Source organism: Aulonocara stuartgranti, assembly GCF_965226115.1.
Source record: "Aulonocara stuartgranti genome assembly, chromosome: 2".
In the NCBI taxonomy this organism is placed as follows: Eukaryota; Metazoa; Chordata; class Actinopteri; order Cichliformes; family Cichlidae; genus Aulonocara; species Aulonocara stuartgranti.
In genome coordinates, this window is record NC_138940.1 from 26610455 (window position 1) to 26626194 (window position 15740).

Below are 15740 nucleotides of genomic sequence, written 5' to 3' on the forward strand. Positions count from 1 at the left end.
GAGGTTTACACAGCTACATTCTCGCCTGAAAATATGTTAAACGTTTATTTTGTGACCCAGAAAGAATAATAAGAGTAATATTAAAACTAACTAGCTGCCGCCATTGTTGGAAACTGAGCTGAGCTACTTCTTCTTTGCGGTTTAACGGCAGCTGGCATCCTTGTACATGCAGTGCTGCCATCTTCTGTTTCAGTCCGTTATTACACTCTTAAATTGTACTGCTTATTCCTGCGTCTTTTGGGATCTTACAAAGCTTCAAACGACGCGTCGACTATTAAATCAGTCGTCGACAATTTTGATAGTTGACGTAATCGTGACTAGTCGACTAATCGTGGCAGCCCTAGTACAGAGCTGTACAGACCTAAATACCAACCCTTCTGCTGCATTACAGCGTGTCCACCACCAGAAGCAGACTTCCACTGGTCTGCTCCACACCTAACCTATTTGAAATTTTATTTATTTAGGTTTTATGCACTTTTAAGAGTTCTTGGTGTTTTGCCCTTTTTTGTGGGGAAAAATGGGGAGGTGGTAAAAAAAAGTCTGAGCATATATTTCCTGTCGTGAGAGAAATGGAAGCTCCGACTTAAACCTGGAAACTGTTCACAGCCTCAGTGTGTAATCTGTTTAAATCCCCTCCAACTACCACAGCGGTCACATGATGCTGAACTTACAAGGCTCTCATTCCAACACGAAGCGCGTTGTTGAGTCCACAATCAAGTATAATGCGACGCATGAGGGGATGAAGCGCTGCAGACCGAGCACGGACTGAGCCTTTAAATATTGATTTCTTTGTTCGAAACCAACTGCTTTAATTATTAATGCTGCGGATGCAAGAAAGAGAATTGTGGACTTTATAAATAACCTGACGCTGAAAAAGAAAAAAAAAAAAAAACTGGGGTGAAAACACAGAGTGGACCTCCTGAGCCTTGTTTAATACCAGAGGTAGCAGATGTTATGAAGGTGGTGTTGGGATAATATGCAGACATGAAGCACAGATGCACAAAACAACCGAAGCGAACCAAATGTTAAGGAGGAAGTGATGGGCCGTCTTGCAAGACATTTTTTTCCTCCTCCCAATTTATGAACAAATAATTTAAATAATTCTCTAAATAATAAAGTAATTGACTTTTGACTGCTCTTTAAATACACGTGGCTCCGAAATCTCTCGAAAGACGCAGGAAGAGAAAAACCATCTTCAGAAGAAAAAACGCTAAAACAACACAAATGAATTATTCATTTGAATCACATAAAATCCTCAAGATTGCTTCCTGATGGCTCCCAGACTGGGACGTCTGCTTCTGTTGTTGTCAGCATGCCTCATTGAACACCTGCTTCAATGCAAAGGTTTCCTCAGGTTCCTCAGACGCTCTTTTTCAGCATTCCCCTTTTTGTCCCGTGTCGTGTGGTCAGCACGCTGACCGCAAACACAGAGTCTAGAAGTGTTACACGTGGGCAGGAAAATGCTGACTGCAGACTCCAGTTTTTATTTCCCGAAACGCGAGGGAGAAAACGTTTGCCTGCTTGTTTTTCACTCTGTCACCCACCCGACCCAAAGTCCAACAGCCTCTATAAAAAGTACACAGGCGATGCACTGTAGGTTTACTTAATGCTTTAGAGTAAATAAATTCTTAAAGCACAATACACACTAGACAGATTTAGATGTCTTTGCTTGTAAAAGCACCATCCCACCTCCATTGAAATACCTATTTGTGACACTTTCTTTCTCCTCTCCCACTCATATTTTACGCAGCACTTCATGACAAAATTGAAGCTATTCTTCTTCCCCTCGCTGCACAAAACAGTCCTTTCACTACGGCACCACTATCCCATACCCAGGACACCCCGCAGCTTTTAGTTTAAAAAGGAGAAAAGCTGCGACTTGATGTTTGTTTGAGGACTGTGTAAAATACCTATAGTGAAAGTCTCCTCGGGGCCAAGCACACAAAGCATTAACTTCCCAGCCACAGAGTTTCTCTGCCTATCAAAAATCTCTGAGGACTATTTAGCTGTCAAGCTCCCTCACTACACCTGCAGCTCCACTATTTTTAAATGAATCTGAGCAAAGCAGATGTTGATTGACACTGCAAACTCCCACTCTGTCTCCCTCTGTCAGCATAACACTAGCTCTTTTCCTTTTCCAAAGGATGCAGAGGTAAGTTGAGAGATAAAATTACATTACAGTAGCAAAAATAAATATATAAATGCGAAGCTTTACTGCCGAACACCAAACCACCGGGTCACGGATGGAGTTTACCAGCTCCTCTCTGTCCAGTTCTGAGGTACATTATGGAATCTAAGCACATTTGCAACTTTGGCCTCTATTTGCTTGGCACAAGGGAAGTGCGAGTGGTCTGGGTAATGCATGTGCTGCAGCATACAAAGCACATTTTATCCAGATGTCTTGGTTAGGGCAGGGAAAGCTCAGAAGTAGTTAAGAAGGATCCAAGCCAATATTTCCATTTACCTCTCAGAACCTAGCTGCTTTCCACAAAGGTACTGAGAGCCTTTGAAAATGTATTTTAAATGCCTTTTCTTAAGCATTCAGAAAACTAAAATACTTAACACACACACACCCAGACCAAGAGAAAATATCCAGGAGTGCATTTCCATTTCAAAATGAGGAACTGACCACAACAAGAGATTTCTCTTTTAAAAATAACAAAAAAAACAAAACAAAAACTCCACGCACAAATGCGAGCTTGAAGGACTGTATTGATAACATGTCTATCTTTACCAGACGGCATAAATAAATAACTTTAACGGCTCTAAAAAGAATGAAGCACTAAGACTGCTGAATGCATTCCAACTTCCACCAAGGGCACAGCTTTTGTGAGACTGACAAATGCAAAATTACTTTAGAGAAAGCATGGCGCTGAGCTGACGTGGGATATGTTTTGGTGGGAGGACAAAGGCTGTGCGTGTGGGAGATTGGAACAGTGGTGTTGTTGTTTGACAAATGGTAATTATCTTTTTTTTTCCCCACTTTTGTTCCACTAATTGCAGTTAATTTTGAAATTTATTATTCCTACATGTCAAGACCAACTTCAAAAGATACAGACCCAACCAAATTTGAAACTTAAGAACCCCCCTCCACCCCCAACTACTACTTACACAAAGTTGGAGAGTGCGGCCCCTGTATGATTTTATTGGTAGGATCAATCAGCACAGCTGGCTGGTTTTTAATTCAGCCTGCCACACTTTACTCCAACTGCTGCAAACACACTTGCAGTTGTCTCAAGGCCAGACAAACACAGGCTTCAATTAAATCCACTTTGACTCCCCTCTCACTCTGTGCTGTGTTGCTGTGCTTTGAGAAAGGTCTGCTTCCCTGCACATAAACACGTCCGCGCTTGCACTCGCTCAGGCTGACCTGTATGAGAAGTCTAATAGAACACACTGGCAGATGTGTCACGGGAACAATTCACCTTGCCATCTGTTTTTCAGTGCTTCATTGCCAAATCCTTTCCCCTCCGTCCTGCAATCAAGGGCAGGATGAAATACAAGTCCCATTATGGGGAAGCAGCTAATAATGCATTATCAATTAGTCCCTTTGGCTACTGATCGATGCTTAGCAGGTGGTACAAGGCCATTTTGTTCATTTAGGACTATATTGTCCTCTTCCCCACTGATTCTCTTATTTCCTTCTGTTCATTAGATCCTGGCTCGCGGACCAATCGGGCTTTGCTTAAACTGCAACAGGACTGTTCTTCGATATTCTGCTAAAGATCACGTTTAATCACTTTTGTGTGGCCCCAGCACCACTGGGACACCTCTGTCCTGATTTCACTCGAATTTTGACAACGCTGAAATGACAGCCTGCTCGTTACCGCTTTCAAATAAATGCCATTTGTGTAAAAGGAGCTCGTCTCCTCTAAGGCATCCGTGATGTTGACCTATACAGATGTGAGAGAATAAAGAAAAGAAAATGTGTATTACACAGACATGGAGAGTGGGTGAGAGTGGGTGGGAGCTGGTGTTAGGGAGGCGATTGGCTGCTTTAATACCACAGATAAGTATTCAGGTATTAAAATAAAGGTTACAGATCATTTAGGCTTAGCCTAGCTTATCTCCCCCTCAGATCAGAAATTAAATATGTCATCACATCACAATCCAATGGAGTGAGTCAAAAAAAACCAAACAAACCCCCCCCAACATATTTTATACAAATGAATCCTCTCAGGTTTGCAGACATCAGGGCTAGCCCTGTATTGTCATAACATTATTAGTTATTTTCCAAAACTGGTAGATGGCTTTAAAAGATTTACCGACTACGTCATACGCGGTATTTAGACTTCAAAGGATTGACAGAGGACAAGAGCGGATGCTGATAAACCCTCTTAGGGATGGGCTATAGTCCTTTTCTAAAGGCCTTTTAAATGATTTGCGGTGTTATAAAAAGAGAATATTAGTTTATTAATATCATGCGTATGACTCAACGATAAACTATTTCAAAAGGTACAAAGAAAGTGTTTGCTATTTTCTCCATCATGTTCTCTTTTCATTTTCAGGAGCCTTGTCGACATCCGGTTCAATCAACAAAGAAAATATAATCTCCCATCTTTATAAGGCGGTTGCAGAGGTTTATTGAAATAGGAATGTGAAATGCATGTATTTTCCACCTGAGAGGGTCCGCTGCTGGGTGACAACGCGGAGCGTGGATCAAAATCGTTTCCATCAATGCTGGCAGATGAAATGCAAACACAATCAAATCAGCCTGGCCCCATACAACAAGCCTCCGCTCAAATGCCAATCTCCCTTCTCCTCATCATGCATCTGATGAGAAATCATAGAGTGGGAGAATCTCCTAATCTATGCAAACACACTGTCAGCATTGATTTGTTCAGAGGGGATATGTCTTTATTAGGACTCGCCAGACGTCTCCTCTCGCCGACCTGGGAAAGACACAGAGCTGTCCGAGGCTTCGGAAGCAGCCACATCCATAACAATTGAGATAAGTTACTGAGGACAGGTAATGAGAACCCATAGACTTGAGGACGGATCGATACTGGACACTGAAACCAAGAGAGGAAGGACAAATTGTGACATCTCTTCTCTTTTCCATGTTCAAAGGAGTTTCTGAAAGCAGCTCCGTGTACACGTGTGTGTTATGAAACACAAAGGTGCGTGAGGAAGTCTAACTGTAACTAAACAGCACAGCGTCGGGCCGAGCGCTCCTTTTGTCTTTCCTGCTCTGAATCAGATTCAATAAGCAGACCAGTCTGATGAGGGCAGAGGTCACATCTCCCGTAGACAGTTATCCACATGTCATGTTTTCTACAGCCCGAGCCTGGATACTGAGCGGTCTGACTGAAACATGCCGGCACGTCAGACCTGGGTCAGTTATTAATTTAAACCCTTCCAGTTGCTTTGACGTTTGTCTGAGCGCTGGGACCGACCATGTTTGGAGTTTGCTGAATATTACCTCTGCTGCGCTGGGTCAGACCAGCTCATGTCAGAAACAGCCACGTATCCCGTATTCCTTCTGCTGCTCCGTTCGGCTGCGTGAAGGTGAAGGATTCATCGATCACTTCTTGGGCTCGCTTTGATCAGTTTTGTTTTCCCATTTGATATTCTTTAGGAACAACAGCATGACCAAAAGCGATTAGGACTGAGGGAATCCCTTGATGTTCACTCCGCGGTAATCACAGCAGACAACGGCAGGTTGCTTCAATGCTTTGAGTGCCTCGGTGAACAGACATGCTCAGAACAAGCAGTCTGCTTCAACTTAACTTATGTCACACAACCTGGTGCTCACTGTTTTGCCCGTATTCCACAAACGCAGGTCTGTAGTACTAGGATAGGTCTGCGGTATCAATATATGACATAATCTAGTGATACCTTACAATGACATCAAGCGATGACAGTAAATCACAACTTGTTGTAGTCCAATATAGGTATAAAAAAAAAAAAAAAGTTGAGTCAAATTTACATGCTAGTGCACAGAATGTAATCATGTTGCTCCGTCCTGCTTGGCAAATAAGAATTGCTCTCCAGTTTAATAGATTTAGAGCTGTAACGCAAATTGTTTTTGGTGCAATCCAACCTTATCTCTTCTTTCTGCACGCGGCTCCACGTGCCTCAAACCTCCCACAGTTGCTCAAACTTTGGAAAATGTTCTCTCTCTCTCCCAGTCTCTGCACGTTCAAATCGCGGCTGCAGAAAGCAGGCACCGTCTCTTCTAGCTTTTAATTTAATGTGCTAGTTTAAAATGCTCAGTTGCTATTGAGAAGATATTGTTTCAGATTTGACTTATTTGTATGGACTTAATGACACCATATAACAAACACTATTATTGCCTATCAACGTGTTATTACTCTATTATTAGTTATATATATAGTCAATTATTCAAGTCTGCATGTCTTAGCCAGAGCATGCTGCAAAAAGGTTTCAGTAGGGCTCTGAGTGAAACTCCAATAATAAGTAAGGTTAAGTTTTAACTCTAATTTCACCCTGATAAGTTTCACTGCAGATTAAAACATTTTCCAAAATACTCAAACGGGCTCAGAAACATCTGGGGGTGGGGGGTGGAGGTGTTTTTCTTGGTTAATAAATAATAAATTTTTCACACTTTTGCTGACAAACAGCTTAATTATTACCTTTCATTTATTTTTGTACCAATATCACTGGTGGTGGTTTTTCAGGCAGGCAAGTGCTGGAGATTAACGAAAGGTTCTTCAGTGAAAGAAAAAAGGCAGGAAAAAGCCGGCAAAGCCAAAGTAGGAAAAATAATTACCAAATGGAGAATCAAAGGTGTGGAGGAAAATGTGGAGGGAAGGCTCAGAGATGGATGTGCGGTAATAATGAAGCACAGGTAAACTAGAGGGGACAATAAAGCAGCAAGAAATGCAGTAATCCTTCAAAATATAACAGGAAGAGTTGCTGACCACACAAACTCACACCGACACATGTTTTTTCTCCGCTGATGTGAGAGAATGACATCTTTAACAACTGACATCAGCGGACGATCTCCTCACTCTTATTTTCAGCCGCTTGAGCATCTGTTCCCTTTATGACCAGAATCTCCAGCAGGTAAAGAACTGCTTCACATAAACTACTCAGATCTCACCGAGCCTGCACAGCACAGCAACCAGCTTCTACCAGCTGCAGTCCAAGAGGACTCGCAGGAGAGGCAGCTGATTAAAATGTTCAATTACAGCTCATGATATAAAATGATATGAAATGTTTGCAGAGGAGACCCTTAGAAGCCTGCATGCTTTTTGAGCGTGTACACAGGTGCACACGTGTGCAACCAGGACACAACACTGATGCTAACAAAATAAATACATCAAAGAGTCCAAATCGGTGGTCAACACTGTGCATGCTGTCAAAGTATACAAGGGAGGCACGAAAACATGAGAAAAGAATGGAGAAAAATCGACGGACAGTGCAGACCACGACAGCGGGCCTGCTGCTTCTTTCACAATCAAAACTTCAAACTGCATGTGTGCCTCATTGTTGAACAGCCACTTATCCATCAAAGACTGGAAGAAAAATCCCGTCTGAATAGAGGACAATAAGCAATAAATCTGCACAACATCTCCGACAGTGACTCTTGATTTTGATGTGTTTGTGTGCAATTTCTATTAATTTATTGTTGCAATTAAGAGCATCCTTTTCATTTGCATAAGAAAAGAAAGGAGGACCCTTGACAAGAATGCTAATCAGCTTAAACCGAGGCCGATAACTCAGGAGCTTTCTGACAGCTTTTGGCTGATCATGTGACCATTTACATCTCTGGCCTTCTTAATAGCAAAAGCACTGGGTGCAAAACACGGGCAGGAGAAACTGCAATCACGCAGAAAAATGTGTTATTTTGACAAGGTGATTTTTCCCACTGCTCCACCAGGTATAAATTGTCAATCAATTTTTTTCAAGTTCGATACAAGTCCAAACTCCTCATTCCTCCCACCTTAAGGCAGGATGTTGATATCGGGCAGCTTCTGGTGTGACAGAAGTCCTGGTTGCTTGGCAACAGGTAGGAGTTTAGAGTCCGGTGTGAGTGTGACATCCAGGGTAAGAACAACCTGACAAGCCTGTGCTACATACACACACACACACACACGCACGCACGCTTTACCACTGTTTGATGTGTGCACCTTACACATTTCTTGCAAGAAGTGGGATTAGACGGAGCCATCAGTAAACTCCTCGGGGCAGGGCTGACATTAAACAGCACAAGTGTTTGAGAGATCGATGCAGGTACCTTGGAGCAGCCTTACCTCTGGACAACCACGCGTCCTTCATAACTGCACAGCTCCACATATGAAACATCCCTCATCAAAGGCAGCGGGACTGCAGACTGATATTCGGAGCTGCGAGGAAGCCTTGGAACTTCACAGGGTTTCTAAAGACCGAGACCCTCGCTTGCTGCGGGGGGTCTGTGGCACCCAGCACGACGGATTTGTTTCATAGACAAATAAATGCCAACTATAACGGCTCATAACGACATGGCAAATGGTCCATCATCATTAAACGTTGGCAGAGCAACATCGCATTAGTAATGTTGTTCCCCATAAAGTCAGCAGTTTATGGGGCACGTCATGTTCTTTTTAGCTATTGACAAAACTATTCATATCCCACAGATCGAAGTTAAGGAGCAGCCTCCACAACGTCACCCGGTGCTCGCTGCATATCAGCGACTGTACATCATCCAGTCAGCGTGTCTATTTAAATAAACAGGTCACTCTCAACTTAAGATGCACTGTTCAAAACGGATCTGAGATCAAGTGTGTTTTTCTAGCTCTTATAAAAGTGGACCGGGGGGGAGAACAGCCATTATAAATTGGAAGGGAGAAACAGGAGCAAATATTGTGTAAAAACAGTGATAACACATTTTCTGACAACCCATCCAGCCAGACACTGAGTTAAAATAAGCTAAAGAGATATCACTATCAGACGTCTGAGAGGGCTGGCAGGCGGGGGTTTCAGACGGTCTGAAATGCAGTGTGGACAGACCATAAATTAAACAGAGAAACCCAAGGTTATACAGGTAACCAGGAACATTGCTTACATGAATACTTATTTTGACTATGTTGTTTAAAGACGCTGGCCCAGTGGCTTTACAAAAGGTTAAATTAACTGATGATTTGTAATTGGCCGATTGTCTGAGCGCATAGGGCTGTTTGTCCAGCTGGGCTCAACTCCAGCCCCACGCCAACCTCACTCGAAAAGCATTTAGTGGGGTGGACGGATGAATGGAAGGATAGCGACAAAAGACGTGATAACCAGAGAGTGTAACACTTGTGTTAACGGCTTGAACAAGCCAGAATTTCAAAGTGATCAAAAGCTAGAGGCCACTTTAAAAGTTTCTAGAGCGCTCGTGTTAATTTCAATTTCAGTCGCAATTTTCGTGTAATTATTCTAATTAATTATCTCTTCTTCTGCCAGCTGCACTGCTGCCACACTTTTCCGTTTTCTACTTTCTTTTGTCACGAGCACGTGTGCCGGTAAGGAGCTGCAAAGAAACCAGTGCACACGTGAGAGAAATCTGCAGCCAGGTTTCTCTGATATTTTGATTTTCAATAATAATGTTTTTAAAAGGAGATTATTGGACAGTTATTGGCTGCGACATTATGAAGTTTGTTTACAGAATAGCAGTAAAACCGCTGCACGTCACGGCTTGCTAAGTGTTTGCATTCACCCGTGGCTAGTAGATGTTGACCATTTATTTGACAAACCAAAAAAAGCACTTCCATTCGTATCACTCCGATTAACAACTGTACCAAACTGTGAGAGCAGAGCTGTTAACACAAGAAGGGAAATCAAATTTTATCACTGTTGACTCGCTGAGAATTTCTTCCTAATGATGCAAATCACACAAGCGCTCCCTTGTGTGCTCATGTTTTCCCCCTCCCATTTTCAGCAAAGAACTACAATCAACTTTTCATACTTTTTGTTTTGTTGCCATTATTTAAAGACCCTGATGCCAAAAAGAAAAAACAGAAGAAGCCAAAACAGCCCGCCATCCACAGACGGCGTGTGAGTGACAGCGAGGTTGTGAGACACGACAGGAAGAGCTATAAACAAGCTGTGTACCTGGGAGAATTTGAAGTTTAAAATCACCAAACATTTCTCAAAGATGCTCATTAGAAAACAAAAACAGGAGATTTGTTTTATTAAGAAAAAAAGAAAAGAGCAGAACGGGAAGGGACAAGCCTGCACGTACACCAATCAAAGCCTCGTTGTGGGAAAATTTTGGAGACTAGATCAGACGTCCTCACCTACCGAAGTTTCAGGCTGAATTGATATCTAGACAGTTAAAGTTAGATGAGCATGCCTTTTTTTGTGCCTACATTTGCCGAGGTGCTGAATGTTAATTCCGAACCCTGTAGCCCAGATGGATAAAATGTTAAAACTGTGAGCTCTTCATCTTAAAACAAAGCGGCAGTGTTTGCATATGAATTAATATATTTCTGATTAAATTTCTCTTCAGAGTTTCCTGAATTCCCTTTGTGTCTGTGTGAGGAAGCCGACTGATGTGCCTATCTTTTCATGCATCTCTCAGTTGTTGCACTTCATCCGCTTTTCAAACATGGCTTTGCTATGTACAGCCAGCCACAAGTGCATGTGTGCACGTGTACCCCCGAAAAACCTGTCACGGCCACGTTTCTCATTCCCAATCAGTTGTCAGGCTGTAAATGAGTGGTTTGAATTTTGCAGATCGCTGCTGAATCACACCACATCAGTGTCATACATGTTTATGACACTGATGGTGGAGGCGGGGGACTGCAGCACAACGGAGAGAAAAACAAACAGGTCTCCAAGGTGATCGAGAAGATTTCTGAGACTGAAACCAATGTGCTTATTATGAGACTGGCAGGCTAAATAGGCTGGAGGATGAGCCAAGAGCCCGATGGAGCACAGTAATCACTGGCAAATTGCAAATCCAGGTTTCAGCACACAAACACTTTACATAATGATTCTATGAAGTTGCACATGTCATACATCTGTAGCAGACAAAATGCAAAAAAAAGAAAAAAAAAAGAAAAGAAAACTGGCTCATATCTGGGTTGAAACACTGCACAGAAGGAGTCCAAATAGAGGCATAATTCAGTGAAAATTGGTTATCTATGTGGTTCACAGATTTTGCGTCTGGTGTACCTGTTGCTGGGTCAACAGTCCGTTCAATCAAGTGGTCATCTTGGTGAACCCACTCGCCGTTGCACTTGAAGTAGATCTGCGTGGCTGGGGTGGAGCGGCAGGTCAGAGTCACCGGCTTGTTCTTTACGATGTACTCGTCCTCCGGCTCTACCAGGAAGTGAGGTAACAGGTCCGAGAAGGCGGCGGGAAGCGTCGCTGTGGCAGCGTGCTCAGAACCTTGGAGGATAAAGAGGAGGAGGAAAAAGATATTCAGAGAGATGTCAAATAAAAGTGAAAAAGAAAAGCTTTCTAAGTATTTCAAGTTGTCATGAAAGCAGGAGCTGAACCTTGTCGTACTTCGTTGTTGTGACTGCTTGACTGGTGAGCGAAAACGCAAGAAAATATCTAATGCAGGGATTGGGAGTCCTTGGTGAATTTGAGCTCATACATATGCACACGAGCGAGGCAGAAGAAGACAGAGAGAGACAGATGGACAAAGAGCAAAAAAAAGTGAGACGGAGCTGCGTGGAGCAGAGTTGGCAGTGATGGAGATCAGCCTGGCGTACTCTTGGCTGGGTCGCTGGGATAGCAAAGTCCATGTCTTTACTCCAGCTCTTAATCACAGCCCTTTAACATCACCACTGATGGACCAGCAGCCATAAATCCCCATCTCAACGACTAGGCCACTTCACACTGTGTTATATGGTTCTTCATCCGGGACTCTAACTCTACCCACATTAAACACGACAGGGCACGAGGCAGGGAAGGTTGATGACTGACAGCTAAACAGCCTGTTAACTTAAAATCACTTCCTATATCCAGTAGATGTCTTTTTATTCCTTTAAAATCTCACATGACATATAAATGACATGTAAAGGAAGGAGGCGGGAGGGGGAGAGAAACACCTCGGAGATAGGGAGCTGGCCTTGCTCGGATGATGCCACAATTTACGGCAGACTTCTCGCTGAAAAATGTGCTATCCAAATGCTGAGTGACACAAAAGAGCCTGCAGCGCGCACATCCTTCCTCCATGAACACACTTTCTCGCTCTCTCTAAACATATTAGCCTTGCGCGAGAGATAGCGAGAGGACACAGAACGGAGTAGAAAGAGGGAAATAACCTCTTTACATCACCGACACTCAAGGGAGACCGGTAAATCCCAAAATAAAACCCCTCTAAAAGGAGTGCGATATTAATTTACTGCCCTGAATCCAATATGGCTGACAAACCAGGAATTAACAACCTTCTCCATCACTCCCCGTGCGGAGGGAGAGGACGGCAGTCCACATCTCACACAATGAAAACGCCAGCACTCGTGCTGACCTCTCTCCCCCCCCCCCCTCCTGTCGTCCTCCCTCGTCCGGCCTTTGTTCATCCTTACAGCTTGCCGATGCCCGGGTCAGGGATAATATTACATTGCATCATAAATACCAATCTTCAGATGAAGACATTATCTGTCAGTTCCTCCCCCACTACACATTATATTATTGTCTCTCTTTCTTCTCCCTTTCTTTCCCTTGTACCCCTGTGTGCTGAGTTGCTAATTTATCAGGATGAGATACAGTGAGGCGCGGCACTGCTGCTGTCACTGAACCCCATTAATGTTGCGTGTACATGTTTAACTCTTAATGAAAACTAAATGTTCTGTGTCCAATGAACGACATACATCACTTGCTGACACGTTGCCATTTTCCCCGTTTTCCTCATTTTCCGAACACATTTTCCTATTGCATGCATTTGCAGAGGAAAAAAAAAAAAGACAGCTTTCTATTCGAGCGCCTGACATTACTGACTGCGCATGCGAGTGTATGTTTAGGCCACAGTTCATCTTGGATGGAGAATATAATTGCTTTAAAGGAGAGCCAAAAACTTTGCTAATAAACAGCGTGGGCCCGGCAGGTCAGGCTGTTTGAAAATGTGTTGTTCCTAATGATGGCCAGTTCTTCAAGTGGGCCTGATTCCAGCTTTGTGACTACAGCCATTAGCCGGTTGGGCTGACCCCCCTGTACTCCCTGCAGACTGAGGACGACAGCTCACTAAAACAGTAGGCGAGACTCACCTCGCACCTGCCAGGTTAATCATCTCATAGAGGACAGATGATGTTGAAACAGAGTGAAACCCAAGCCACCCGAGAAGGCTGACAAGTTGTGAAATGACTCGACGAACTACCGATGTTAACTCGCCACCGACTTCCCATTTGCAAGGGGTCACATTCAGAGCGAACTCTCAACTTTTGATGATGTTGCCAATTTGTGTTTTTGAGTGTGTCACAAGGGGTGCAAGGGAGGGCGGTTAGCCTTCCGTTTTAGTGCATGTGCTTTAGGTTAATGAGGTTAAACACGTAATTTCTTTTGAGAAGCAAATTGTCATTTTACGGAAGAGAATTCAAGTCACGCACCGCTTTATGTCAAACCCATAATGGAGGGCTGATGCGTACTAAATTGGCTTAGATTATTGTCACGACACAACATACTTCAAAGTCAACGTGCACACGCGCTTGCTCGCTCGCACACATAGGGAGTATCAGCCACTTAACTGACTTCTTGCGGGTCAGTGCACAAATCAAGACGTACAGCCCTGCATTATATTCCGCTGAGTGTGATTGGCTCGGGCCGCTGTTAATTGTGAAATGCATCCGAGCCCATTGCCAGATTATTCTGTACGCGCGCAAACAACAAACAGCGGACGCTAAACGTCTCCCTTGTTGATCATACAGCCATGACACCGTTTTAATTGCTACAATATGGTGAATGAGTTCCTGGGGCCAGGCCACTCTTTGGACTCCTGCAGATTTTCCTGTAAAGAAACCGGGATTCTTTCTTCTTCTTCTTTTTTAAAATTCTTGTCGTTTTTTTAAAAGAAACACACCAAGTTTTGCCCTGATATTTGTCTGCAGCTGCTTTTCTCTTGAGAGACAATTCAGAACACACAACCTCAAATGCACACACACAACAACAAGGGTGCACCAGCTGTCAGTGTGCTGAGCCATGATGTCCAGGGCAGATTTCTTGCTTCACACAGACCCCATGACTCATCTGTCCTGCTGACCACATCAACTCCCAAGTCAGGGGCTGATAAGATGATAAAGTTGTTATGATGCCGTCAGAAAAAAACACTTATAATATATAAATGTTAAAATCTAAAAAATGAAATGATAATAACAACAATTATATTCCTGTAAAGACTGCAACTATATATGCTTGTTTTATATTATCACACAGGATTAGATTTTGCAGCTTTGATGGTAACACAAGACCGTTACAATCTTCAATACTTCGTAATGATTTCTACTCTAGTGTCATTTACTTTGCAGGAGCAGGCTTCTTTTCCCCCTCGTATACACAGAAAGCTCACGTCTCTTTTCTAAACAAAATCCAACATACTGTAGATGTGCTCCGCTTTTTAAATTTTGCTTCCATCTACATGAAAAGCAGAAAGCGACACAGTACGGCGATGTCAGCCGGCGAAAAAAACAAAACAAAACAAAACAAAAAAAGGGAAAAGAAAAATGTAGCTGGAGAGGAAATAACCCTCTTTTGTGTTTCTCCCTCACAGCACCAACACATCATATGCCCTTTGGAGCCAATTACATTTTTTTTCTCCCAACATCATGTCCCTGAAGTAAAGCATCATTGAGCAATCACTGGGCATAATTTACATCAGTGTGATAAACAGCAGCTATAACAAGTGTTTTATGACACCATCAGTGCCTTACGATGTCCTCTGAAATTAATTCAATTAAAATTACAATCCATAATATTATGCAATTTCTTGTTTGGCTATTAACAGCAAAGCTAAGATCAAATGTGTCTCGACCGCTTTGTTGGTTGATGTTTTCCGTCCGAGTGCCTGGGTTTGTATGAGTGGGTTTCCGGACTCTCTTAAACAAGTGAGTGTCTTTATTCAGTGATCGCTCTAAACGTAACGTATGTACATAATGGTTCTGGGAAGAGAAGCGCTGATCAGGTCGAGTTAGAAATGCTATCTATATGCCCGTGACGGCATTTACATCGAGAGTGAAAAATGCAGGAAAACAAAGGGATGAGTGCGGTGATAGGGGGGTGGAGGAAAAAAAAAAGCTTCCTCCACCATCATATATAATCTGCTGCACGGCTGACTGATGTATGTTTGTCCCCAGATGAGAAATATTTACTTCAGAGTACATTTTTCAATGAGACAAACACGCTTCAACAAGCACTCGAACCACAAACACAGGCACATTTGGTATCAGGAGCATGCGTGCTCCCCGTATACTGTACACTTACATGCCATCCTGGAGCCGAGACACATATATGAACGCCCAAAAAGTGCATGTATGCAAAAAAAAAAAAAAAAAGACCACAACAATGCAAAAGAGCAGACGAAAACAAAAAAAGCTGCTCACAAACAGCTTTGTCTTTCAATCAATGAGAGGTGCAGAATTATGCATGCAAAAAAACAGAAATGCTAAAAAGCAAAATCACACTATGCAATATCCCTGGTCATTAAGGTCAGTCTGCAAAACAATCAATTACTGTCAGCAGATATCCACCAGTATAGAAACTGCTTTCATGCATTAAATAAACATGTACTAGCACCGGCACCTACTGCAACCCAAACTTGCATCAGCATCAGATATAAGAGGATGCAGATGCTTTAAAACTATATTAATAAATAAGAG

The 15740-nt window shown here is 42.9% G+C and overlaps 1 protein-coding gene across 7 annotated transcripts in view; it reads right to left on the reverse strand.

Annotated features, from left to right (window-relative positions):
- Window positions 1–15740, reverse strand: part of unc5a (unc-5 netrin receptor A) — a 157830-nt gene that overhangs the window by 67482 nt on the left and 74608 nt on the right. For 5 of the 7 annotated variants that reach the window (XM_082547121.1, XM_082547123.1, XM_082547124.1 and 2 more), the window contains exon 2: window positions 11101–11316. In XM_082547121.1, the coding sequence (XP_082403247.1) occupies window positions 11101–11316 (216 nt within the window). Of the gene's footprint in view, window positions 1–11100; window positions 11317–15740 lie in introns of those variants that run through there. The other 2 variants (XM_082547127.1, XM_082547126.1) reach the window with 1 other exon arrangement.